Here is a 26,740-nt window from a genome sequence, read left to right as displayed (position 1 = left end):
TTCAGCAGATTTGGTGGTTTGAAGTCGACGGTGAGGTGGAGTTTCCTTTTCCATGTGGGACCTACACCCTCTACTTCCGCCTGCAGCTCGGGCGGTCAGGCAGGCGAGTCTGCAACTCAGACCATGTCCATGGCTGGGATATAAAGCCCGTGAAGTTCTAGCTCTCAATTTCAGATAGTCAAAAGGCGACGAGTCAATGTTATTTGTCGTCCGATTCTAGAACAGAGGAGTCAATGATGAAGACGACAGCGATGTTGTACTTGACAGCAAGGTATCACCTCCAAACTCACCACTTATCGTCTTTTCTTTGCCCTATTGTCCACTGTCCTCATTGTTGTTATTTTTAGGTTGTTGTGTAAACAAAAGTTGCGAGTAAAGTACTTACACAAACAAGTATGACCCGTTATATTCAGTTTTTATTTGAAATTATTGACATTCTACATACGGAACAGTTGGCATAGAGAATGACAAAAGACAGCTCTTATTTATACAGTTGGAAAAAATATTTAGTTTTGACCCAAATGGTTGGTAATTGCAGAACTTCTGCGGGAGAACAAGAGAATGATAAATAAATCTATTAGAGAAATAGAAAGAGAGAGGCAAGGTTTGCAGACGCAAGAAAAGAAACTAATCGTAGAAATCAAGAAAATTGCCAAACAAGGTCAAATGGTAAGCTTATTTCTTTCATTACTTGCTCATAAATTTGCAATATTGAGTTTTGTTTTTTCGGTTTATTCCTCCCTAATTTCAGGACCCACTTCATTGATTCGTCTAAAATTAGCTGCTCGTATTATTTATTTCACGTATATTTCCCAGGGAGCTGTTAAGGTGATGGCGAAGGACCTTATCAGAACACGACACCAGATTGAGAAGTTTTACAAGCTCAAATCCCAAACTGCAGGGTGCATCACTTCGAATTCAGGTACAGTTATAGGAAAGACAAATTATATATTATAAAAAGGGAGTGTGTGGACGGCTGGACGCTTTTTTTTTTTAAAAATCGCGCTTAAGCGCAAAGAGCTGTGCCTTGTGTAAGAATTTCTTATTATGTATTATATGAAATAAGCATATAATTGTTTAGGTGTATCTGATGTAGTGAAGAGGTGTATGATGTGCTTTATTCAGATCCTTTATTTCATTGTACTCTTGCATTTTACTAAATTCATGATACTCAATTAATGCATAGGATTGGAATTAAGTTTCTTTCTTTTTTTCTTTCTTTTTTTTTCTTGTTGGTCTTAATCCCTGTCCTAAAATTTTACTAACCAGACTAACCGAATTATAACTTTAACCTAAATGCGATTCGACAGTTTCATTGGCTGTTTCAAGTACCTGAGATTAAATATTTATGTTATTCTAGACAAACTAACATCTTTACTATCTATAAAAGGAGCTTAGAAGCTGACCTCACTTTGATTACGTGTCATGATATTAGGTATGCCACATAGGATTCGATGACATCATAAATCCGACCTTTCTGCATGACATCATAATTCAGATTTCATCTTAAAGGTATGAACCATCACATTCAAAACATTAAATATTATTAATCTTGTCTTTGTTGATTTTGACCATATTTGCCCTTTGAATCTAGCGATGGAGGTAGAAGACAGCTGTGTCATTACTCATGTTCAAGATAAGCTCTTTCGTGTTCATGTGAGCAAGAAGAGAGGAAGACACAAAGGAGGTGTGAAACATAGTTCAGATGATACAGGTTCAGGTGTCAAATCCGTATCATGTGAACTGTGTTTGACACATCCTTTGTGTCTTTCTCTCTTCTTGCTCACATGAACACGAAAGAGGTTATCTTGAACATGATGTTATCTATTAAGGGAGCTTAGATAATGACATAGAATTGGCTACGTGTCAACTTCTCATGTATGCTATGTAGTCCTCGCTGATGTCATAATTACGAAACGGTATCCTTTAGTGTTGTTTTCGCTAAAGTTTGAAACGGTATTGTTTAGTGTTACTCTACCTTCAAGAAAAGTCCAAGGAGCAGGTATAATTTTAAATTTTGCCTTCAAATTCTTTCTAACAAAACAATAGAAATGTTGTTGATTATTTGATTTTTTTTTCATTTTTTGTAGCTATGACAAGGTTTAAAGCTATTGAATGGCTTGAAAGTGTAGTTAGGCCATTGGAGATACCAAAACAACCATCAAACTTTTTGATAGGTCAAAGCTTCATGTTTCCAACAACTAATGGTTGTTCTATCGTAAAGACTTCTGGTATGTATCTTAAGCATAAACTTTATATTGTCATTCATGGTGTAAAACAATGTGATTAGAGTAGAAGTTCAACATTGCTATGTTGTAACTTAGTTTCAGTTTGAATCTGTTTGTGTGTTTCCGAGGGCTTTTTTAAGCAAGGCGCATAGTATAAACTCTAACTTTTGGGTGTTGTAGACTGTTTTAGGTTGATTTCTAGGATTATTTAGGTTGAATGTAGCCTTCATTAGGGTTTTTATTGTCATCTTTTTGCTGTAAATTAGGACGAAAATCATCTTAAATGACTACACGGTTGTTTTCCTCATTTTACCTCAACATGGTTTCATAAAATTACTTTCTTGCCTGTTATACGTCTTTTTCTAATCTCAGGGCTATAAAATTATTTTCGTGTTCACCTTCGTTTGTTATCAAAATATGTTGTTAAATAACCGAACATATATTAAAAGATATAAACTTGAGTTTATAAGACTAGCATATTGAGTGCTGCTGCCACCAATGGACCTTTCGACTTTAGCCCTAGAATATATACAACATAGCAAACAATCTTGTATAAATTAACTGTCATGTAAGTACTTAATCTTGTATAATGTGCACATCATGGTCAGATTCAGGACAAGGCAGAATTGTTCTTTGAATTGTGTTCATCAAGTTTTTGATTAAATGCCTAATTAAGTTTTGATTCTGCAGGAGAGCTGGGAACGACTGGAAGTTGTGGTGGCTGTGTGACCGAGGTATAATCGAATTGAAGTTTGTAGAAGTAATTTTATACATCAGCTTGAAAAGGTACTTAACTTTCGTTGAATTGAAGTTTTTCATAGATCTTAACTATTCATATGATCATCATCAAATGTAACTAACAAAGAATCAATAAAATGCTAATAAAACATTAGAATCAATTGATCAAACAACTACACTTGAGTCTGTAAGAGTACCATATTGAGTGCTGTTGTCCCTAACGTAGCTTTTGACTTTAGCCCCAGAATATCTACAAGTACCAAATAATCTTAATTTAATTAAAATTAAGGAAAAAGTTACCCGTGTTTGTTGAAACTGTTTCGCTTCCAAAATTGTTAAAGTCAGCACATAAATGAACATTAAACAGATCATCCATGGTACCAAACAACAATGTTAAGATGTAAAACTAAAATGTGATAAAAAAAATAATACTTATAAAATATGAAGTATTAAGAAAGTAGCAATTACATATAAAAAAGAAAACTAATCAGAGACATCTAACTCTAATTGCAAGAATCAAGGAACTTTAACTTCAACTCCATGGAGCACTGAACCTCTCTGTGTATCTCATTGATCTTTCTCATGAACTCCAGATCTCTTTCTCCACATTCTATATTACTCGCAACACACAGGTCACGAACGGAAGTAGTCGGCATTGCCCTCAAGTCCCTCGAAACTTGGTCTCTTGTCAGCAGACCAAGTTCCAGTCCGTTAAAACACCTCTTCAACTCTTGAAGAGTAGATCTATCAGCCAAAACTTGGTCTTCGATTTGTTTAATAAAGCGTTGCTTGAAATCGTCAGATTTTGCAGAAATATATGACTCCATTCTAATATATTTATAAGAATAAAGGCAAAACAATAATAGTTGCACTTTTGTTTCACTGAATGAATCTGTTTTGATGAAAAAAAAATTATTGGCAATGCTATTATATACTATATGTAACAGGCCAAAGGTCAGCTTTAAAGGCAAACATTAAATTAACATTTATACTTAAAAACCATGTACATTTAAGGATTTAAGAGTAAAAAACGTGTATATGGGAATTGTCTGTTCAGTTATCCTATTAAGCATTTTAATGCAAAACCTTTGAAAAATGAGTTTTCATGGGAAAACAAGTAAAATTAAATATGTAGAAAACCAAGGAACAAAATTGAAACCTTCAAAAAAAGGTTATCATAATTATGAGATGTCTCTTCATTTTCTCTATCAAAGATTTTAAACACTATAAAGCATCATTATTATTTTACTTGAAAACATCAACACTTCAGTTTAAAAAAAAAAATCATCCTAAAACAAATTGTCCAAAAACACTTACATTCTTCCTAAATGGCAAGGAAAACCTTCTACCACTGGTCCGATACCACTGATCTTAAAATCGAATTTTCAACCTGGTCACTCCAAGAACAAAGAAACGCTGAAGAACTCAACCAAAAGGTTGCTATTGTTAGTGATAAATATTATAAGCAAACCTGGAGTAGCATTGCACTGCTAGAGGAAGTTGCCTCTTTACTCCAACATAGTTTAAACAAAAAGCAGAAGAGTTTATTACAAATTTGCTGAAACAGGATCAGAAGACCTGTGATATGCTAGCTGATCTACAAATTAAAACAAAAAACGAAATTGCATGGAAGAAGGCGAGAGAACGAGATATTCTATTAAGTGTTAATTGTAATGTTTAATTTTTAATTTTTATTATTCTTCTAAATCATAATTTTGTAATACTATGGTTTATTATTGAATATTCAAAGTTTCACTGCTTTCATAATTTTGCAATTTTAGTTTTACCAGTTTCTTTTATCCAAGATTGCTACTGGTTGGTTAAAATTTTGGGTTTATGACGTGTTGTTTCGTTAAAATTTGGTTAAAATTTTGGGTTTATGACGTGTTGTTTCCTGTTGTAGGCTTACCTCAAGTTATTGTTGAAGGGGAACCGATGGTCCGAGCATTAAATACCATTGAGTATCCTCTGTTATGGTTGTTTCCATATCAACTGAGACCTACACAGTAATTGGAGTACAAGCATTCTAAGTTTGTTAATCTGATTATTGAAGGGGAACCGATGGTCCGACCATTAGGTCGCTTTAGTTTTATTTGTGGGTGATTTTGTAAATGAATATTGAAATAAGTAACCCTATAATCTGAAAACAAGATTTGTAATGTGTACAGAATGTGCAAGGCGTTACTTCCAGTAAATGAATAACATTTGACTGATGAAGCCATATGGGAGTCACTTCCTGTAAGTCACACTGCTTTTCTTATCACATTCAATTATTACATTTAATGTGCTAAAGAAGAAAATAGTAAAAAATAGAATAAAACAATTGTGTAGTTTTCTTGTGTTGGAAACTTAGTTTAAAAAAGCGCGCTTTAAGCTCGCTTAAAGTGTTAACCGTTTGGCATGTTTTAGGTATGTGATATTACCTTCGATTGTTATAGAAGATGAAGATGATGAAGATGAAGATGAAGCTGATGATCGGTGGAGATTACAGAAGAGGAAGATGATTCCGATGAAGATGATTTCGATGAAGATGAAGATGATCCGATGAAGATGGTTGAAGATGAAGATGAAGTTCTGTGTTTTGGGACTTGAGAGAAGATGAAAATGATTTTATTGAGAAGTGTGAATGTTCTAATCATATATGTTTATCATTAAGATTTGAGGGTATAAAAAAGACATTTTATAAAGATATGTATTCATTTTAAACAACATATTAGTTCATGTTTTCATTTTAGACAACATATTACCAAGTACTTAGCTTATTTGTATATCAACCATGTACACTAACACATAATTTCATTAACATTGTTTTATAAAGATATGTAACTAAATGCAAAGAATTTAAATCATATATTATAATCTGTTTTTAGTATTATCGAATTATACAATAACAATGGACCTTTACTGAATTTTACACTAACAATGTGTCAAAATAAATTAATGTCATATATAAGAAGTTATCACACAACATAAAATTAGGTCATGCTTATCAAACATGTAGACTAAAACAAACTATCTTTAACATTGTTTTATAAAGATATGTAACTAAACACAAAAATTTAAATAATATATTATAATATTTTTTTAGCATTTGATTCCGATTGTTATTAGAACAAACCCGTGTGTTCACACGGGTGTACACCTAGTTGTGTATTAATAGAAATTTTGGTACTTTAAACAATGATGCTTGAAAGTTGCATCTGATTGTAAAAATTGTTGCGTTTGTTATAACTAAAATATCAAAAAACGTGTTGCATTTGAGTTAGTAAAGATTGCATTTGAGTGTTATAGAAGTTGCATTTAAAAGTGAAAAAAGTTGCATTAGCATATAAAAAAGGTTGCATCATAGAAATGTTGCATTTGAATAGTAAATGCAACCATTTCAAAATGGTTGCATCTAATTCTAATAAAAGATTTCAAATAATGCCACATGATATTTTCTCCTTCAATCTCATAATTTTTATTTATAAATTTTAATAATTAATATATAAATATCACTTATCAAACTTTTAAAAAATAATATAATAAATGGCACATAATAACTCCTGATTTATATTATTATTATTATTATTATTATTATTATTATTAATCTAAATTAATATATCAAACCCTATAGCTTTAATAATTTATTAATTAATTAAAGTAACAAAATTTAATTATCTCATCAAGAAATCAAATTTAACATATAAATTTCATAAAGTTATAACTGTTCATATTACAACATGTGAGTACCATATTTTACCTCATATCTTTTTCCCATCCAAACCCTTATCATTGTTTAATTAAAGAAATGCTTTTATGAGCTTTCCTAAAAATAACAATAAAACAACTAGTATACCATGTTTTTTTTTCATATATTGAAATAGATTTAGAAGGAGTTTTTTTCCAAAGTGGTGTAATTTGAAAACTTATTTATCAAAATGGGTAGTTTTAAAAGTATTTACCAAAATAGGTAGTTTCTAACCTTATAGTTTCTCACTCCTAATCTCATTGGATAATATCAATTCATCAACTAATTATTCAATTAATCATTTTTAGCATGAGAATTATTAGTTTTATGTTTTATATTCTTTACTTAAAAAATGAATTTATTTGAAAAAACAATCCATAATACATAAATAAATTCTTTTTTTTTTCTTATTTACGTTTTTAACCACATTTTCTTGTTCAAATTACCTTCTGTTACCTGTTACTTTTCTTTGAAAATAAGTAATAATTTTTTTAGTATACTTAAATTTTTGGTTTCTATTATTTTTATTTAGGTTTTATTTTAAAAGAAACAATTTTCAAGAAAACGATTTTTTAAAGAATGATTATTCCTTTTTTACATTTCTAATTTACTACCAAAAACAAAAACAAAATTAAATAAAAAGCTTTAAAACGAACACTGATAGTGGTTAAGATAAAATTGGTACTGTTACTGAAATTATTTGGTTTATTACGATACAGGTATGTAAAAACGAATATAAAAAACTTATATCAGAATGTTGCAAAAAAATTAACGCACCTAGGTATTTATTTTTTTTTAAACTAATGAACAAAACTATTATAAAAAACAAAATTATTTAAAAATTAAATAGGATAGTGATATAGTTAACTGAATCCTAAGAAAACATTCTTTATTCGTAATACACAATACTATATATCACACTATTTATGAAAACAAAAAGAAATTTATTACGTATTGTAAAAAAACGTTACATTAAACATTAGTTTTAAAGGATAATATTTAAATTAAGCATATAAATAATATTATAAAAATGATTTAATGAATTATTAGGTGATATCATCCAATGAGATTAGGAGTGAGAAATTATAAGGTTAGAAACTACCTATTTTGGTAAATACTTTTAAAACTACCCATTTTAGTAAATAAGTTTTCAAATTACACCACTTTAGGAAAAAACTCGATTTAGAAGATCTTCTATATAGGTATCGGTTAGTAATTATTTAATTGCATTGTTATCTAAGTTTTCAAATTATGTAGTATAAACACATAATGTTAATAGCCAATAACAATATATATTTATAGTGATAAAATGATAAGAATGTATAATCATTGTCTTTATGTCTAATATTCATAAAGTTATAACTGTTCATATTACAATATAATTTAAAACATCGAAAAATTAATATATACAGATACATGCGTATGTAAGCGTCATATACTTTTTTTATCCACATTGTTACATATGAAATTTACTAACAAATATAAGAAAACTAATTAACTAATGTGTATTTCTATTTAGATATGAGATTTAGTTCCAATCATGTTTTCTTGTACGGCGATTTGGATTTTACTCTTAATATGTGGATTATTAATATTAATATTATTATTATTATTGTTGTTGTTGTTATTATTGCGGTGCAATTGTGATATTTTTGTTTTAAAACATGTATTTTTAGAGATGGATAAAATGTTTTTATATTTATAAACTTGGTAAATATCACATGTTTTGATCATACATGACATAAAAATTTATTTAGATATTTGAAAAGTGTCTAAAAATATAGTTTTTTTTTTTTTTTTGAACGGCAAATTTGGATCACTGACGGACCACTGGAGTATCATCGTACCACCAGAGGAACCACCCGATCATATCCATCTCCACTAGGCATAATGCCACACCAATTCAGGAGGAAACCCAATAAACATGGGAAAACCCCCCTTGTGGGAATCGAACCCAGGACCTATTGGTCCCAAAGCCTTATCCCACCACCAAGATGCCACTAGGCTATAAAGCCATGGGCCAAAAAAAAAATAAAAAAAAATATAGTTTTATAATTCTAAAATCTTCATTACCAATTATTTGATTTATTTATTTATTCATTCATCCCGTGTGATATACGGGGGTTATAACCTAGTTATCTAATAAAAAGTTGTGTTAGGTCTAATGCAGCTTTTGATAAAAGTTTGCATTAGGCGTAATGCAACCTTTTCAAAAACTAATGCAACATTTTACCGCAGTTGCATTAGCTTCTTTTCTTATAGTGAATATTTCAAGGCCAGACCCGACGTTGAATTGGGTTCTTTAGAGGTTCACTGGCCGGACCGGATGTAAGAACCGGATGATCTCGTAAATATTATAAAAATACTAGGGTAAAACTAGAAGAATTTGATCAGTTTTTTGTTCAACCCCAAATTTCCAGTTCAACCACCCGGTTTTCGGTTCGACCCCCGGTTCCAGGTCCAACCGACCGGCCACACTCAAAACGGATTTGATAGAATGAACTGGACCGCCCAACCTCCCGATTCTCAAAACACAGGTTGGGATGTGTGTTATTATTATTATTTTTTGAAAAGTAAGTCATATGTAAAGTATCTGATATCTTATTTTATCAACCATCCACGAAATATGTCTATCTTTCGTTCACAGTTTTTGGTTTTTGTAAAACGGAAGAATGATAAGGACTTATGCAAAGGAAAACTCAAAATCCATATTGGCTGCAATTTACATTTTGTGACCTGTGTGACACTTTTGGCGATTGCACATGCTTGTTTTTTTAGTGTTGCAAAGTATAGCAAAACTAAATAACCTATAATCTATTTATAAATTATAATATGCATAAACCTTAAAATGAAAGAAACGTTCCATTACTATGTAAGTTGTTGAAATAAACACTCGTTATAATCTGTAAATTAAGCCCTATTGTTTTTTTTTAACTGCGAAAGCAAATATAAACAATAAATAAAAATCAACCAGCAAGAAGCTAGCCTACAAAGTTGAACATTACACCATATGCACCTATAAGAATCCAAGTATTGTGTGATGTTATGATATTATGTCGTTTCTGCTAATATCATATTAGTCTAAATTAGTACCAAGTATAATATAATAAATTAAAAAAAGCATCCAGTACTAGCTGTTGAATATGAGAGAATATATTTAAAAGTAGCATAACCATTTTAGCTCCATCATTTATTATTGCATATGAAAATGCTAGTTTATTCATACATTATATGGGTATTTAAGGGACCAACAACATACATATATCAGTGGTTAACTAGTAAGGAGACTGGCCAATATAGTTTCCACGGGGAGAATAGCTGCAAATAACGAACCACCCAGCGTTATTGGCGCACTGAACCCTAGCACATCCAAGTTGAGTAGAATCACGCCACACAACTTGAGTATAGTGTCCACAAACCTTCCCGCTAGCACACGTATTGGTAGTGTGGTCATACGATGATCTTTCACTTACCCATAAATTTACAGCTGAAGTACCTGAGAATGCGCCAGTACCTTGGGCAATGTTCTCACCATAAGGTCCACCGGAATGGACGAGATTGCAGTCCCCTGCCCTTTGGTTAGCATATCTCTGAGCGTAGGCAGCTACAGTCGGATTCCATACCATTCCTCCAACGCCCACTTGAGAACGCGCTGCATTGTGAGCATTTAAGTAATCTTGTGGTGAATTTTGTGCATGTGTGCTTTGAAACATGGCAAGAGTTAAGAAACACATTAGTGCAAATTGGAAGTTGAATGACCCCATAACTCTAGTTTCTTTGGTAAACTATTGGTGTTGGATGGAGATATACGATCACTAATTCCTATTTATAGAATGTTATATTGGAATGACTATTCCACATGTGCAATATGGTCAAGAGTTAAGCATACAATTTTATAGAAAATTAGAAATTTTAGCCCGCTTCTAGAAAGAGTACTGAGAAAATAACAAAAAGCATAAAAGATAAAAATAAAAATAAAATTTAGAAGAAATTTTAAAGATCATAACCTTTGAAGTTAATTACGTAGTCGTTAGTCCCTGTGGTTTGTGAAAAGTAACAACCAAGGGTACTCATTCTAAGACCATGTGTAGTGGTGAAGAATTATAATGCCCCCACCATGGGGCATTATCCGACACGTGTCATCCCAGTCAGCATGGGGCATTATAGCAAAAGTGGTGTACTGGGCATAATGCCCCTTCCAGTTATTAAAAAGGATTAAAAAAAAACTTATTCAAAAAGATGAAAAGTCATCCACTAATCTCTGCTCCTATTGGTCAGTCAAAGTTCTACTTGTTTGCTTTGGGCGTTTTAAAGAAAACGCCGGATGAATTTTTTTTAAAAAATTTTATAAAGTAACGCCCCATGTAATGGTGGGGTAGGCGTTTTTGGGCCTTTTTTTTGAATTTTTTTTAAAGAAAATGCCCCACTACACATGCTCTAAGGTATATAACCTTTCAAATTGTAACAAACTAGGGTATTAACACTTAACCTAATACCCAATTTAATTTTAACCGAGTTCAAGAGTAGCTACCTCATTTTGCATTCTCCATTTATTAAAACGAATTAAAAACTCTAAATAAAAACCCTTGATCACTCAGATGAAACATGCGTTACAACCTTCAAAGAACATAGTAGATATTCATGAGCATGTCTGAACCAATGTTCTACTTCTTGTTCATCAAACTTCGTATCTTTTATAGTAATATGGTAAAACTGACATGCATCAAACTCATAATCGAGATCAAGAGAATGAAGAAGGAACTACATTGACAGAAAGTATAAAGCTGAAACTATGGAATCATCATAAAGAAATCTGAACTTACAAATCTGATGTCATGGGATCAAGGGTTTTGTTATTGATTTATGTTATTAGTTAAAAAAAAAAAAATTAGGTTTGATAAATGGAGAATGCAAAAGGACGTAGTACCCTTGAACCCTGTTAAAATTATTTGGGTTAATTATTAGTAGTACCCTAGTTTGTTACAAATTGAAATGTTAATACCTTAGAATGTTACTTTAAACTATTAGTACCAGAAGTTGTTACTTTCTGCAAACCATAGAGACTAACGGTGTAATTAACTCTAACCTTTGATTGGTTTGAATTGATGAGATTTTCCTTTTAACACAAACGCTCTCTACCTAGAAAGTGTTACAAATTTACAATGAACTGGCCATTGCAATTTTCGCAACTCTATAACTCAATGTAAGTTTATACTTAATTTTAAATGTTTATCCATTTAATATCTAAAATTTAAACGACCCAACCCTTGTAGAGGGTTGTGCTAACGAGCTGACGCATAAATAAATATCAAATCTATCTAAAAGTGGGTATATTTATTTTATAAGTTCCATTCGAACTCACATTCCCTATGTGGAGCACATTATCCTCTTTGGTGCGCTTGTAAACGAATTGAACGAACACGAAGATAGTCATGTTCGTGTTCGTTCATTTAATTTTAACCAAACACGAACATATAATCGAACACATTTTTTTTTTCGTGTTCGTTCATTAAGAAATCAAGCATGTTCGTGTTCGTTTATGTTCGTTCGTTTAAAGCCTAAATGAACAGTTGACAAACATAAACAAAAAAAATTAACTGAACATGTCTGAATAAACATAAACCAACATAAATTAACATGATTGAACAAATATAAATGAACACAATTAAACCTAATTGAACAAATATAAACAAACACAATTTAACATTAGTGAACACAAACAAACAAATCTAATATATTACAATTCATTAGAAAACACGTCTAAATAAGGGTTCTTAGAAATTGAGTAGTTTTTATATAAATATTAAGTGACCACTTATGATCTAAGAAAAAAATTAAAGTTTCAAATTGTATTACTAGAAAACTCAAATACTGATTAGTTATATTTATATAATTAGTTAGAAAACCTAATATTTACATAAATATAACTATTTATATATCAACTGAAATTTAAAAGAACATAAATGAACGTAACGAAATGAATATAAATGAACGTTCACGAACGAACATAAACGAACGTTCACGAACATAAATGAACAAACATAAGGTGTGTTTATGTTCTTTATTTAATTAAACGAACACAATTTTTTGTTCGTATTCGTTTGTTTATTAAATAAACGAAATTCCCGTGGAACAAGTTCACGAACAGTTCACGAACGTTCGGTTCGTTTACATGCCTACTCTCTGGCTCTCTCATGTGTGTGTGTGTGTGTGTGTGTATAGAAGGCCGAATACTCGCCGAGTAATTTCTACAAGGTAGGTTGTCGAGTTGATTTTCTTCAGTTCCACCTAATTACTTGGAATCGATCAAACGCGGTCAACATCAACTAGAATCGGATCTAGTTGGTCAACTCGGACCGAGTTTGACATAAAAAAGAAAATATAATTCTTATGTCAATCATATTAAATAATAAATATATTTTTTCAAAGAATGAATATCAGTTTTTGAAATGCTTTAATATTCAAACATCTATTTTTTTATATTCATATTTATGTATTTTGTTATAAACTAGGGTTGCAGTCACCCACGCGTTGCGCTGGGACGCGATTAGAATTCACTACGTATCGCACACCATGATAACCGATGAATAAATTCGTAAAATCGAACAAAATGATATCTAGATGTGTTAATGCTATTTGCGTAGTAGCTATGCTCTAAAAAATCAAAATAACAAGAAAAGATAAAACAATAAGGTAAATCACAAAGGTAAACATAAAAATAAAAATAAACGATAGGAACTCAGTCGGTTTCTGTGCACTAGTTATAGCAAACGAAAAAAAAGTTAAAAAATATCTAAAAGGGGGTCTGCACAGTTTTGTTAAAAGCGGTTTTTCGTACCGCTATGAGTTTTGTTCATTAAAAAAACTAAACTCAAAATATATATATATATATATATATATATATATATAGGGTAGGGCTAGATAGAAAACCCTATATATATAAAAAACCCGAGAAAACCCAAGCTCCCGACATTTTTTTTTTTTGAAAAAAATAACACATGTAATATACATGTTTTTAAGACTTTTGGGCCAAAAAAATCAAAAAAGCGCCGAAGGGATATTTAAAAAAAAAAAAAACAAGTTTCAGCAATTTTCAGCGAAATTCTGTTTTTTTTGCTTAACACGTGTTAGGAGCTGAAATTTGTTTATTTTTTTTAAAAAAATCCCTTCGGCGCTTTTTTGTTTTTTTTGGCCCAAAACACTCTAAAACATGTATATTACATGTGTAATTTTTGTTCAAAAAAAAAAAAAAATGTCGGGAGGTTGGGTAAAAATGGCTTCCCATTTGGGTTTCCAAAGTTTTCTAAGAATTTTAGGGTTTTTTATCTAGCATTATCCTATATATATATATATATGTATATATATGTATAGGGTCAGGATTTAGAGAGAACGGTGAAAAGTGTGAGAACGGTGAGAACGATTTTGGTGGTGACATGTGGCATTGATGCTAAATTATACTAAGGGTTAATATTGTCAAAAAACCCACTCACATGAACTGGGTGTTCAAATAAAACGCCACAAAAACACCCAATTCAGAAAAACGCCATGAAAATACCCAGTTAAAAACGCCATAAAACACCTAGTTCAGAAAAACGCCATGAAAAAACACTCAGTTTAGAAAAACCCATGAAAATATCTAGTTAAAACGCTATAAAAACACCTAGTTCAGAAAAAAGCCATGTAAATACATAGTCTAAAACGCCATAAAACACCCAGTTCATAAAAACTCCATAAAACCCAGTTAATTTTTTTTGAAAAGTATATCAATAGTATACTCGTTGGAAAGATAAAAAACGCTGAGTTTTATGGTGTAATTTTTTTCGAAAAATAATCACTTATAAAAAAGTTATTGTCGTTTAAATATGATAGGGGAAAATGGCATGTGATTATCATGTGCACCTTTGTTTGGATCTTCCTATTTACCCCTCCTGGTAGTTCCAATGCTCCTATTATTTACAAAAAATGTCACCGCATCAATCTCAGCCACAAACCACTAAGATCTTGTGGCTGAGAATCGTTCTCACCGTTCTCACACTTTGAGGCGTTCTCTCCTGATCCTGTTCCTATATATATATATATATATATATATATAGACACACACACAAAGACATACATATAAGCACAAGTTAGCAAACCCCTTAACTCACAAAAAAAGGTCAAGTTAGCAAAGCCTCCAAGGCTCATGTTAGCATATTGGCACTATTAACTTCTCTTCTTTTATATAGAGATAATATTGTTAAACTAATGATATTTGACATATATATAATTCTTCAAAAACTAATTTCTTTATAATTTAACATGTTCAAGTACTCTCCACATAAGCCGAGTACTCGTAACCCCGCAGTCGATAAACATGGGAGCGTCTAGCGACTTCTGCAACTATAATATAGGGGAAGTATCATTTAAGAACAAACATGATACGAGAAGAAAAAGTAGAAATGACATAATAGTAAAACAATAAATAATTTATAACATCTCCCCTTAATTAGGCAAAAACATTCTATCTTACGCATTAAAAACTTTATCATACACATATCACACTTTATAATAACCATATCGAAATTTATCCTAAATTTTATCATACATATAGCGAAATTATCATACATTTTATTCTACACATATTAAAATTTATCATACACATATCAAAAATTGTCATTCACCATAAATTAGGTTGTCTTGAAGAAGTATATTTTAAAAAAAGAGTTACAAGTTTAATTAGTTAACTACACATATAAAAAATTGTCATTCACAAAATATTAAATATATTATGATATATTTCTCAATATTTTATTTACATACAAATTTAGTGGTAGTTAAAAAAAAAAGATTTTTTTTTCTAAAATTTAAGGTGAGAATCTTAAAATTATTTCTTTTAAGAACATTCGCTGTCGAGATATTATTTATTAGGCGGTTGGGACTGGGCAGCCGCAGACACAGCTGTGAGGCCGACCCTGGATCGAAACCCACCGGGTGTCTCCACGGAGGGTGTAACACCGGTTTACGGGACCTCTCCGTACATTCCCACGGGAAATCATACCGCTGACTGCCACTTGACAGACTTTGCGCCGCCACAAGAGCCGAGACTCTCTGGCGTAACGCAAGGTGGGGCGAAAATCCGTGTTAACTCGAATTCGAACTTGCGCCCTATAAAGGAGTCCTAGTTCTTATCTTTATGGCCTTTGCGACTCCACCAAATGATGAACCACTTCACGAATCTAACGATGATATTGTTATCACATAATAATACTCTGTATGTAGTATAAATATTTGAATTTGGAGAGATAAGTTCAGTAATAACATCTATGACATACGATAAACATAAGGTTTTGAGGTGTACTCTAACTTCATGCGTGTTAAAGATGACATGACAAGTTAACATGCCTTCCAAACCACTCTCTTCTCATGTTAAGGAGTGTTAAAACCTCCATTGGTTAACATGTTAACCTATTGATCAACCTATATGTAATGTGTTTTTACTTTTACAGAGCCGTCCCCGAAAACTCTTGAAAAAATTTAGGCCTCGGGCGACGAAAAGAATTGGGCCCAAAATTATGGTTAAGGGTAAATGAATTACAAAAATAAAAACCTAGTGATGGAGCAAAGACTCAAACTTGAGACCTTTGCATTATTTTGAGATGGTTTTTGCCACTACACCACCAATACTTTTTTGCATAATAAACGGATAAATATACTAAATATTTAATAAATATATACAGTCTTATAAAGACTTTTCGGGCCCTTTGAAATTTTGGACGTCAGGCGTCGGCACGGGTTTACCGGGCCTAGAGCCGGCCCTGTACTTTAATTTGTTTGTTTAAAAAAAATTATCAAGGAATAGTATTCCATGGAAATATGTTTGGGCGGCCTAACTTATTATATGACTAACATTTCATAAGCTTTCACAGTCACAACATGCCTTGGTAAAAAAAAATTAAATATCTACGTTTTTTTGTAAATTTCCATGTTGACGAAGAGTCGAAGACCATTAGTTCTCTGTACTAGAAGACACTTTGTCTGGTACACATGCATTTTGCTCCATAAATATCATTTAGAAAAAAGAAAAAAAAAAAAGACTTTTTGTATAAGTTTTATTTCCAAAAACTACATCTAAGTCTTAGGTCACCAAAACTATGTAAAATAAGAAAAACAAAAAGTAGTAACTATGCTTTAATCTTTTACTATTAAAGTCGATCAATACAAATGTTGATTGTAAAAAGTATGCAAGTTTTTGTATTGTTTCATTAAGAAAACATCATAATTGATTATAAAATTGATTAATGTTTAGTAACTTTATTGTTAAATGTTAATCTAATTGACAAAAGAATCGCTATGTATATAGTAACAAAGTTTTATAATGGTTTACAGAGACGCTGGTTACAAATAAACAATCAAAAATGTAATATATAACATGAGTTTGCATAATAATAATTAAATAGTAAATTGTCAAAATCATTTATGAGATTTATGTATGTTTGTCAGTTTCATCCAAAACGTTACTGAGGTTTGGGCATGTTAAACGGGGATGAAGGGCGGCGATAATTAGGGTTTTCCGGAGACCAAGCAAGAGATAGGGGATGCTGGTAACGGGTTGACGATGATGGTGGTTAGGGTTCTCCGGCAATCTAGGTATGGTACGATGGTGGTTAATAGTGACGTTGATGGTGGTTTTCGGTGCTATAGGTCACCGGAACAACAGTGGCAGATGGTGACAGGTTGACGCTGATGATGCTTACACATTTGGTGGATTGAGGTGGCCGGTTTACGGTGGATTGAGGTGGTGGTTTACGGTGTTTGGTGGAAGGCTTGATGAGGTTTATACAGAGGGATAGTTGCAGAGGTTTAGAGATAGTGAGGAGGAAGTGGGGTAGGGGTGGTTAGGTGGGGTAGGTTTTATAAATGATATTTTTTTAAAGGTTAAGAAAATATAGAAAAGAAAATAAAAAACAGAAACTTAAGTAAGATGTCTAAATAGCCCCTTAGTTAATAGAAAAATAAACTATATTAGCGAATTGCATGAAAATGGCAAAAAAATGGCAAAAGTGAAGAGCAGTATAGAACAAAAAAGTCGTTTTGGATGAAACTGACAAACATGCCTAAACCTGAGGGGACGATTTTGGCAATTTACTCATAATCAAAAGATACAACTAAAGTAAATACGAAAAAGTATAACTAATCCATGTTAGTATCAGTAGCGTTAGTATCGTCAGTATGAGCTAACGTGCCCGCATACGCGCCAGATGTGCCCGCTTGGACACTAGACGTACCAGCATGTGCGCCTAACATGCAACCATGCCGCCATTCGTGCCTGGCGTGCCAACATCCGAATAGCGTCGTTGTGGTAGAGGCTCACGACCCATAGCGCGAAACCTGTTTGCCTCGCACTCCATAATCCACGCCACGCAGTACTCCAGTCGGACGTTCTTTGACCATGTTGAATCAATAGTTGCATCTGCTGCCCCTGGCACTCTACAAGCTCCTCAAGGAGGGCCGTGATGCCAACAGGTAGCCTAGCCGCTGGATAAACGCATGGTGGATGTTGTAGCGGCTCTGGCGGGTCCTGTGGGTTAACATGAAGCTCATGCTCTGCCCCAGGCTGCCTGCCCTATTGCGCGCCCGACATCGGCAGCGACTCACCAAGATCGTCGTGTCCACTAGCTGCGTCTACAACGGTGGCTCATGTACAGCGGCTGAGGTATAAAAATATTCTATCGTCCAGGTCGATCACTCATTGTCCGCCAAACCTCTCCATGATTTTCATCCTGTGCAGCATCCTCTGGTCCATATGTGCCTCCATCGACGCTAGTAAATCTAAAATATAGGAATGATAGAGGCTCAAGACCGGGCGATGGCAGTGTTGTAACCCCCCCCCCCCAAAAAAAAGGACAGTGAGTGAGGGTGCAAGGCCTGCCTATGAATATACAATACATATAGAATAGGGCCAGGCAACATGCACCGCTCATTACTCTTGCCACATGCAGCGATGGACGTGCTAATGCAACGATGGATATATCGGTATAGTGGGTTTGTATAGATCGATGACACCCGACCTTTCTTCTTGAAGGGACCACCACCAATCGTGGGCCACCAACTCATCACTTGGGACCGTTGTGAGCGTTGTAGTGTTTAACTTAACTGGGAGGTCGTCTCCGACTCTATGTATACACCTGACCGTACCACAAACTGGGCTAGCGACATATCTTGCTGTCACAACCCCCGACCAGACCCTGTATAAACCCGAATACATAAAACAAAGTTTCTTAATTTAATTGATAAAATAAGCCACTTCTTTAAGCCTTTTGGTGCCGTATCACAACTCTTATTCAGATTACTGTAATCACCAGAAACATGTTTAAAAACATTTTATCAGCAGGAAATACTGGTGAGATCATTCATTTGCATAAAAAGACACAATGTTATAATTACAGCATTAAGGGTTTTTATATTTGTTTATATCTTTCAATTACTCAAATCAGTACTTGTCACTTGGCAGTCCATGTAAGGGTTTTTACATTTGTTTATATCTTCCAATTACTCAAATAAGTACTTGTCACTTGGCAGTCCCTGTTACTGTGGTCATATCACTATTGGCCATCAATTGTCCAATAGCAAAGCTTATCAAGTAGTGTATACAAAACCCCATATACCGGCAGTAATTTAAGAATACAAAAACTTAATCACTGTAAATAACTGGAAAACATTTAGGGTTTTGAAAACATTTTAGTATCACATAATGTGAAGAAAGAGAATGTCTCACCTTGTAAATCTATAGTTCTGATTTAATAGGCCTCCTAATTCTAAGCCTTCTGATACTATGCCTCTTAATTAACAGTAAGTTTATAGTTCCGAGTCTTCTAATAATTAAGCATCTACTTTATCAGTGAATTTACAGTTTTAAGCCTTCTGATTCTAACCCCTAATTTCACATAATGTAATCCATATTAGTGTATAAACCCAACTCAAACTTAACGATAATCACGAGATCAAAATCTCAATGTAAGTCAACAAAGTATAGCCTTATTCAGGCAGCACTTTGGCATTCGTTGATTAGTTTATCGATCAATCGGACAAGGTATCATTTCAATGATTAGGGTTTAATACACGCAAATACAGAGAAACAGAGTGACAAGGGATATAGAGATCGATTTCAGAAATCGAAAATGAGCAAGTTTGAGCAGTCCAGGACCTGCCCTTTATATAGCCAGGCTGATCTCTCCCGCGCATCGGAGGAGGAGACCGAGTGTCTCCCGTGTGGTGCGTGGGAGGTCGGCATGGCCTAGGCCTGCCACGTTACCTAGGTAGGTTGGAAACGTGGCGCCTCCATGTGACACATGTCCTTAGCCGCCTTTTTCGTCGAATCGGGTGTTTTTTTTCAATTTCTGTGCCGGTTCTTAGCACGTACGCTCGGGTCTTGATCTTAAGTGGTTCGGTTTTTATTTATGAGTTTAGTAAGGGTATTTTTGTGCGGGTTGGTTCATCAACCACCAAGTTTTCTTAACTGCTAAGTTTTCTGGTTTATTATTACAAGTTTCATCGCGCATACTTGGGGATTCGATTACGGTTTGTCGTCGAGAAAATTTTGAGGTTTGTTACACTTGCGCTGCCCAAAAAGCCAAAAGGATACCTCTAGAGGCGATAAGTGCTCCGGGTCATCCATCTCCTCTAGTTTTCTGGCCGATCATGGAATAAACGTAAATGCGGAGAGAAACTCCACAATCACCGGCCAGTGCGAGGGCTGAGCTGCAAGCTCAAACAATTCCCAGTGCGTATTGATGCGTGTTTGGTGTAATATGTTTTAGGTATATATTTTAAGCTTTTTTTACACTTTAGCCAAGTTTTAAATTTATAAAACACGATATTTACTAACACTAAACACACATATGGGCAAGTGCACCCATCGTGGACGTAGTATAGTGTTGGTAAGATACCGAGGTCGTCCAAGGACACAAGAGCTTTTAGTACCGGTTTATCCTCAACGTCTAATCAAATCAAAATGTTAGAAAAAGATTTTTAAACTAAGAAAATAAAACTAAGTAAATGCTGAAAAATAAAATAAAAATAAAAACAGATAGACAAGATGAATCACTTGGATCCGACTCGTGTGTTAGTATAACCTTTGATTATTTTCGCACTTTTGCACTTGTTTAAGAGATTATCTTAGTTATTGTAGTAGGCCCTTCTTTTGAAGGCGACGTTACCCTCAACCCAGTAGTTTGAGTCAACAAGGATACAATCCTAAAGGGTCGGATTATTGAAAGATAATTAATTAAGTTATTAATGCAAATTATGGTAGGCCCCTCTTTTGGAGGTGACGTTACCCTCGACTAAGTAGTCTGAGTCAGCAGGGATACAGTCCTAAATAGCCGGGTTATAGTATTAATAGTAGTTAACTTATGAGGGGATCAAAGAGTTTGGACCCCCGCCATCCAAACGATATAGACAATAAAATAATGCCAAGACACCACGGACAAACGATAAGGAAGAATCACCTTCAACATAAGAAACTAGTTATTAAAGTCATTAATACAAAACCAATTAAGAAGTGCAAAAGATTAAAAATAAAAAAGTATTATACTAAACACTTGTCTTCACCAAGTGATGTAAGAGACTTAGGCAAACATGGCCTTGATTGTCAAGAACTCTTACGATCAATCTTGGATCCCGAGACGACTCACACACTCTATGATGGACAATGGATGATGGTGGTGGATGATGGTGTTGTGATGGTGGTGGATGGTGGATGAAGTGTGAGAGAGGTGGTGTGCCAAGGGATGAGTTGCAATGGATCCAAGCACTCCTATTTATAGGCTGAACAGAAGCCTGGGCACGGCCCCGTGTCCGTCTGACACTATCTCTCTTCATTAATTGTAATTCACAATTACAATTAATGCGCCTGCAGTACTTTGGGCACGCCCCCGTCTTCACTGGGCACGGCCCCGTGGTGAGCAATAGAAGCTTCTACAGGTTTGTCTTTTCTGCTGCTTCTTGGGCACGGCCCCGTGCTCGCTGAGCACGGGGCGTGTTCAGTCTTCTGCCTTCTCTGTTTTGCTTGGGAGGATGCTGTCGAGGGGTCGGGCAGTCCACTTTTGTTCCCTTTCTTGTATTTATGTTAGATTTAGCTGTCTTTTTGCTTCTTTTGTTAATTTGAGCTCATTTAATCCTGAAAATACAAAAGGAAGACAAAAATACACTTTTTCCAACATTAGTACTTAAAAAGGGTTAGTTTTATGCCTCATTTGATGTAATTTATATGTTGCATTTTACACACATCAAATATCCCACACTTGAATCTTTGCTTGTCCTCAAGCAAAACTCTTTAATATGTGGCTTACACTCCCAAATGGAATGGGTAGAAGAGAAGGTTCTGGGCTTGTCATAGAGTGTCGGTATTTTCCAAGATTGTTTAGGTTTTATTTTTATTTATTTACAATCCTATTCGTCATGATTTATTAAAAACTTTTCATAAGGTAAATTATTTATTAAGGCATAACATGCCTTTCTAAAATTCCATATATATACGGGTTCAGATACCTCACGGGGGAAATCACTCACACTCGGCCGAAGGTGTATTTTTAGTGAATCACTCGAGAGCGGCATGGAACTTATTCCTACCATAAGCTTGCCAAGCAATCAATCCTCCTCCTTTACTTTATACCTTTGTAAATATCAAGAGGACTTTTTGGGTGAAGGGTTAGGCTTGGGCTAAAGGTGGGTAGTTGGGTTAGTGGTTAGTAGAAAAGGGCAAAAGGCGTAAAAAGCGTCGGTTTTCGTAAAACATTTTGTTTTTGTGACTTTCTATTTTTAATGAAGTATTTATTCAAACAAGCTTTTGTTTGAGGAGCTTTGTTTGTTTATTTCCAACTTCATTGTAATTTTTTTTTTCATAGTCACACGAAAACCGAGCTTGTTACTAAAATAAAAGGTAAAAATAAAAAGGGTTTTTTGGTGGGTAAAAAGGGTTTTGGGTTAAGAAATGAAAAGGTTTAGGCTCAAAGGGGTTATCTAGGGGGAATTTTTGGGTAGGCAAAAATAAAAATAAAAATAATGATGTTGAAAGAAAAAGGGTTAGTCCTAATGCCTCCATCATTTACTTACTTGGGTTTAAGTTGGTAAGGACCGGGAATGAATTGTCGTGGCAAGTTCTAGAGTCGTAAGAACCAAGCGGCTATTCACACAAGAAACGAAAAATGAACATTTAGCGTAAAGATGTATATTTGTATGCTCAATAAAGGCTCAAAACTCACTTTTGTGGGAATGGGTTTTTATGTGATCAAGTATATATAATCAAATTTTAACTAAACTTGTCATGCCGTTTCATAATTTTCTTATGTTGGTTCTTTTTATCACGACGCTATCGATTGTAAACATATAAAAATATAACCTTGTTAGACTTAGAATTTCCAACTTAAACTTAGACAAGTAAAAAAATTGAAGATTTTTGAAAAAAAATTGGGGTGATTAGCGGTTCCAATAGAGTTTTGTGTAAGGCTTATTATTAGGACTTGCAAAATTCAAGGTTTTAGCATCCCCCCACACTTAAATTACACATTGTCCTCAATGTGTCCCAAAAATAAATTTTTAGGTTGATTGAATGTGTAAAATGGTGTTAAAAGCAAAATTTTAGGTTACTGGCAGTCTGGACACGGCCCCGTGGTGACCGGGCACGGCCCCGTGTTCAGGTGCGAGTAACAATAATTAAAGAAAAGAAACAGAAGCCTGGACACTGGGGCGTCTTCGGTGAACACGGCCCGTGTCCAGTTACCTGAACTGGGCATTTGTCTGCAGGATGTTCAGCACGGGGCCGTGTTGGCTGGGCACGGCCCGTGCTGAGCTTACTGGTATGAAGAAATTGTTGTCGGATGGCCCTGTTTTCGTGCATGGGGCTATGTTTCTCGTTTCCCTTGTTATCCTTGACCATCCAGAGTGTGTTTTATTTATTCCAACATCATCCAAACCTTAAAACCATCATTTCATTAAATTCATAGAGAGAATTACATAGTCCTAAAATACTAGTAAGTTAGATAAGTGAGCACAAGAAGCTTTAACCCAAGGAGCCCTAGCCTACAAGTTATTCTAATTAGCAAAATTTCCGAGAAGATAGTAGTCTCGGTTGAATGTGGCTTCATAGAACTCCTTTCTCTGGTTATGGACTCCTCATATGTCGGCCAGCCATTCCTCCATCTCCCTCGGGAGGAGAAAGGAGGGCTCGTTGGCATCGGTTTGAGGAGGTGCGACTTCCACCGGGACTTCTTGCAGATCTTCAAGAGGAGGCTCCGCTGGAATATCATCCCATCCGGTAGGGTTATTGATTCCAAGTGCTAGGTTCCAATCCTCTTGAGGGAGGATGGGTTCCATGGGAGGTGTTACATGAATATTTAACCTCTGGTGCAAGAGGTTAATTTCTTGAAAACTACTTTCCAGCCCCACCGTAAGATAATTTATACGGTCTATTAGGACCTCCTCTACCGAAGTCATTTCATCGATTGCTTCCCGTAGCGCCATGACGTAGTGTACAAGGGTAGCTTCAATGGAAGGCCTTCTTCCACTTCTACTGTTTCTTGAATGCACTGATGATGTTTCACTGTTTTCACTAGACATTCTATGAAAATAAACCGAAAACAGCTTATTTAATGAAACAGTATCTTGGACACGGCCCCGTGCTCAGTGAGCACGGCCCCGTGTTCACCTTTCTGCAGAATTTTGAAACAAGGAATCTTGAAGTTTTAAGTTATTTTTCTAACTTGTGAAGCCTTTTTGATCAATAGTAACTTAAAACAATGTTATATAACTTATTTTTAACAAGATTCCTTGAACAAAACTTAATATTTCTTGCCATAAAGCTTGAATTCTCAAACTTTAATGGAGGTTTTAGGAGAAAGATGAAGAAGAGGAAATGTGTAGGATCGAGTATGATCTCACTGAGGAGTCAATCTAAGCTAGAGCCTGCTAAAAATGTGGCGGAAACACATTCAAGCATGATACTAAGATGTAAGGTACATAAAATGAGTAGAAAACAGACAGATCTTCACTTTAAACACTTTTACTTCATTCAGCAACGATTGACAGAGAGTCAGCACTTCGACATACAATTCAAGACAACCGTTCCAAATGACTAGACAAACAGGGTATTTATAGGTGAACTGGAACCGCTTATGTGACATGACCACATAAGCGATCCAGCCTGGGTCGCTTATGTGGACAGATGTCACATAAGCGGTCCAAACCTATAAACATCACATAATTACATAAAAACCCCTGTTCTATTACAAAAACAACCTATCGAGACCATATACGTTAATCTAACTTTACAAAGACGCAGGCTTTAGACATTATGCACCAACAAACTCCCCCTTGGATGAAGCCGCAGTCTTTGTCTAGAATATTGGTCTTCAGGTAGCTGCTTTGTAACTTTCTTCACGCCCTTTAGGCTTCCTGCTCAGAGCAACTCTGACCTTCTCACGCTTTTGCTTCTCAGCCTTCTCTTCTTCCTGTTGTTTCATCAAAAACTTTCCTCTTTTCTCTTCCATCCTGCGATTTTCTCGTTCACGTTCACGTTGTAACTTTCCACAAGAGCGGTCCATAGATGTCATAAAAGCGACCCACTCTTCATTTTTAAAAAATTCAATTTTTAATCATTTTTCAACTTGTTCGTTTTCACATGCTGGCACCCAATTGACCAAGTCCAAGTTAATGACCTTGGAACAACTGATTGATCGTCCAAGTCCAAGTTAATGGCCCTGGATAATCAGATTTATGAAATACTATGTCGTTTTGTCCTAAAAATAGTTCAAATTAATGAACTTTTGACTTTTCAAATACTTTTGCACAAATTTTCTCACAAACATCATACCAGATCTTGTTGCAATCACAGCTTACCCAAACCTCATCAAATACCGACATGTTCAGCACACAGGCTTTGATCTTCCAATCCCCAGTATCAGTTGTCGAAACTAAAATAAGAAAAGAAAATCTTTTTTGGTTTAAAGCTGTACAAACAAAAATATATATACACACACTATTTTTTCGAGCGTGTTAAGGGATCATATCAGCTTCTGACAGAACACAAGCACCGTTAAGCTTATTTCATTTTAAACATTTAAACAATTCGCGTTAATTGTCGGTATATTGATCCATTTTAAATTCTCACAGAATTTTCAAACTGTTCGGGATACGTTAATAGTGTTTTAGAGACTTAAACGTCAACGTGTGTTCCCACCTCAGTATATACTCCCGTATCCGGATCCCAGTATTCAGTCTTACAGGTGAATATACCACAACTGATATCTGTTAGAGGTAAATGCGAAACCGTGAGAGCTCAGGTCAGAACTTCCGTTCAGCAGAGAGATGACGGCTCGACTTTTCAGTGGGTCCCCTTTAGAGGATCTTTTGCATTTCAACAGCAGCGACTATCAATTTTATTGTTTCATCAGCATGCTGAGGGTGAAGCTTATGTTTCAAAGCTTTTTGCATAAAGTATTATCCGGGGACTAGGTCAGTATTTCCATACAGCAGAAGTCCCGGGATAATACCCCAGATATCACCGAGTATAAAGACCTAGTATCTCAGAATATGGGACCTTTCAAACAGGATTTCAGGGGTTACCTATATATCCTGGAGGTGTTCCCCACGAAAACGCAAGTTAAATTTAGTTTATATCCCAAACTGATCTACTAATTTTGTAAGAACCTACCGGCACATCTTTAGCGAGATTGCTTAATTGCATTTTTCATTACATATCTTTAGCGTACTGTGCCTGTCTAGCTGATGTACTATCATTTCCCTATACAACACAGCTCTTTTTCATTTTTTAATGTTTTTGGATTTTTATGATTTTATCATGTTTTTGTATTTTTCTGCGAATATCTCCCCCTAAAACTAAAACATATTTTTGTGTTTTTGTTTTACAAAGAAAAGCAGAAACTACAACTGTACAAAAAAAATTGACAACATGATACAGTTCAAGTCAGATCGCCGCCCAGCTCGGCTTCACACTCTATAACCCTCCCAGATTGCAGATTTTTTAACCCATTAATCTTTAAAAGATAAT

At 34.5% G+C, this 26,740-nt stretch overlaps 1 protein-coding gene and 1 long non-coding RNA gene across 2 annotated transcripts; one reads left to right on the top strand and one right to left on the bottom strand.

The window, feature by feature from the left end:
* The first annotated feature begins 1,987 nt into the window (after positions 1-1,987).
* LOC118487644 lies at positions 1,988-4,626 on the top strand. The gene is made up of 4 exons (XR_004882362.1): positions 1,988-2,002; positions 2,091-2,231; positions 2,919-3,014; positions 4,534-4,626. It is a non-coding gene; the product is annotated as an uncharacterized LOC118487644 (long non-coding RNA).
* Positions 4,627-9,850: 5,224 nt separating this feature from the next.
* Positions 9,851-10,555, bottom strand: LOC110911991 (pathogenesis-related leaf protein 4). Its single transcript, XM_022156653.2, has one exon. The coding sequence runs from the start codon at positions 10,458-10,460 to the stop codon at positions 9,972-9,974; it is 489 nt and encodes a 162-aa protein (XP_022012345.1). The 5' UTR covers positions 10,461-10,555; the 3' UTR covers positions 9,851-9,971.
* Positions 10,556-26,740: the final 16,185 nt, after the last annotated feature.

Source organism: Helianthus annuus, chromosome 15, assembly GCF_002127325.2.
Source record: "Helianthus annuus cultivar XRQ/B chromosome 15, HanXRQr2.0-SUNRISE, whole genome shotgun sequence".
In the NCBI taxonomy this organism is placed as follows: Eukaryota; Viridiplantae; Streptophyta; class Magnoliopsida; order Asterales; family Asteraceae; genus Helianthus; species Helianthus annuus.
Note: the sequence above shows the minus strand (reverse complement) of the source record. Positions and strands in the feature narration are given on the sequence as shown.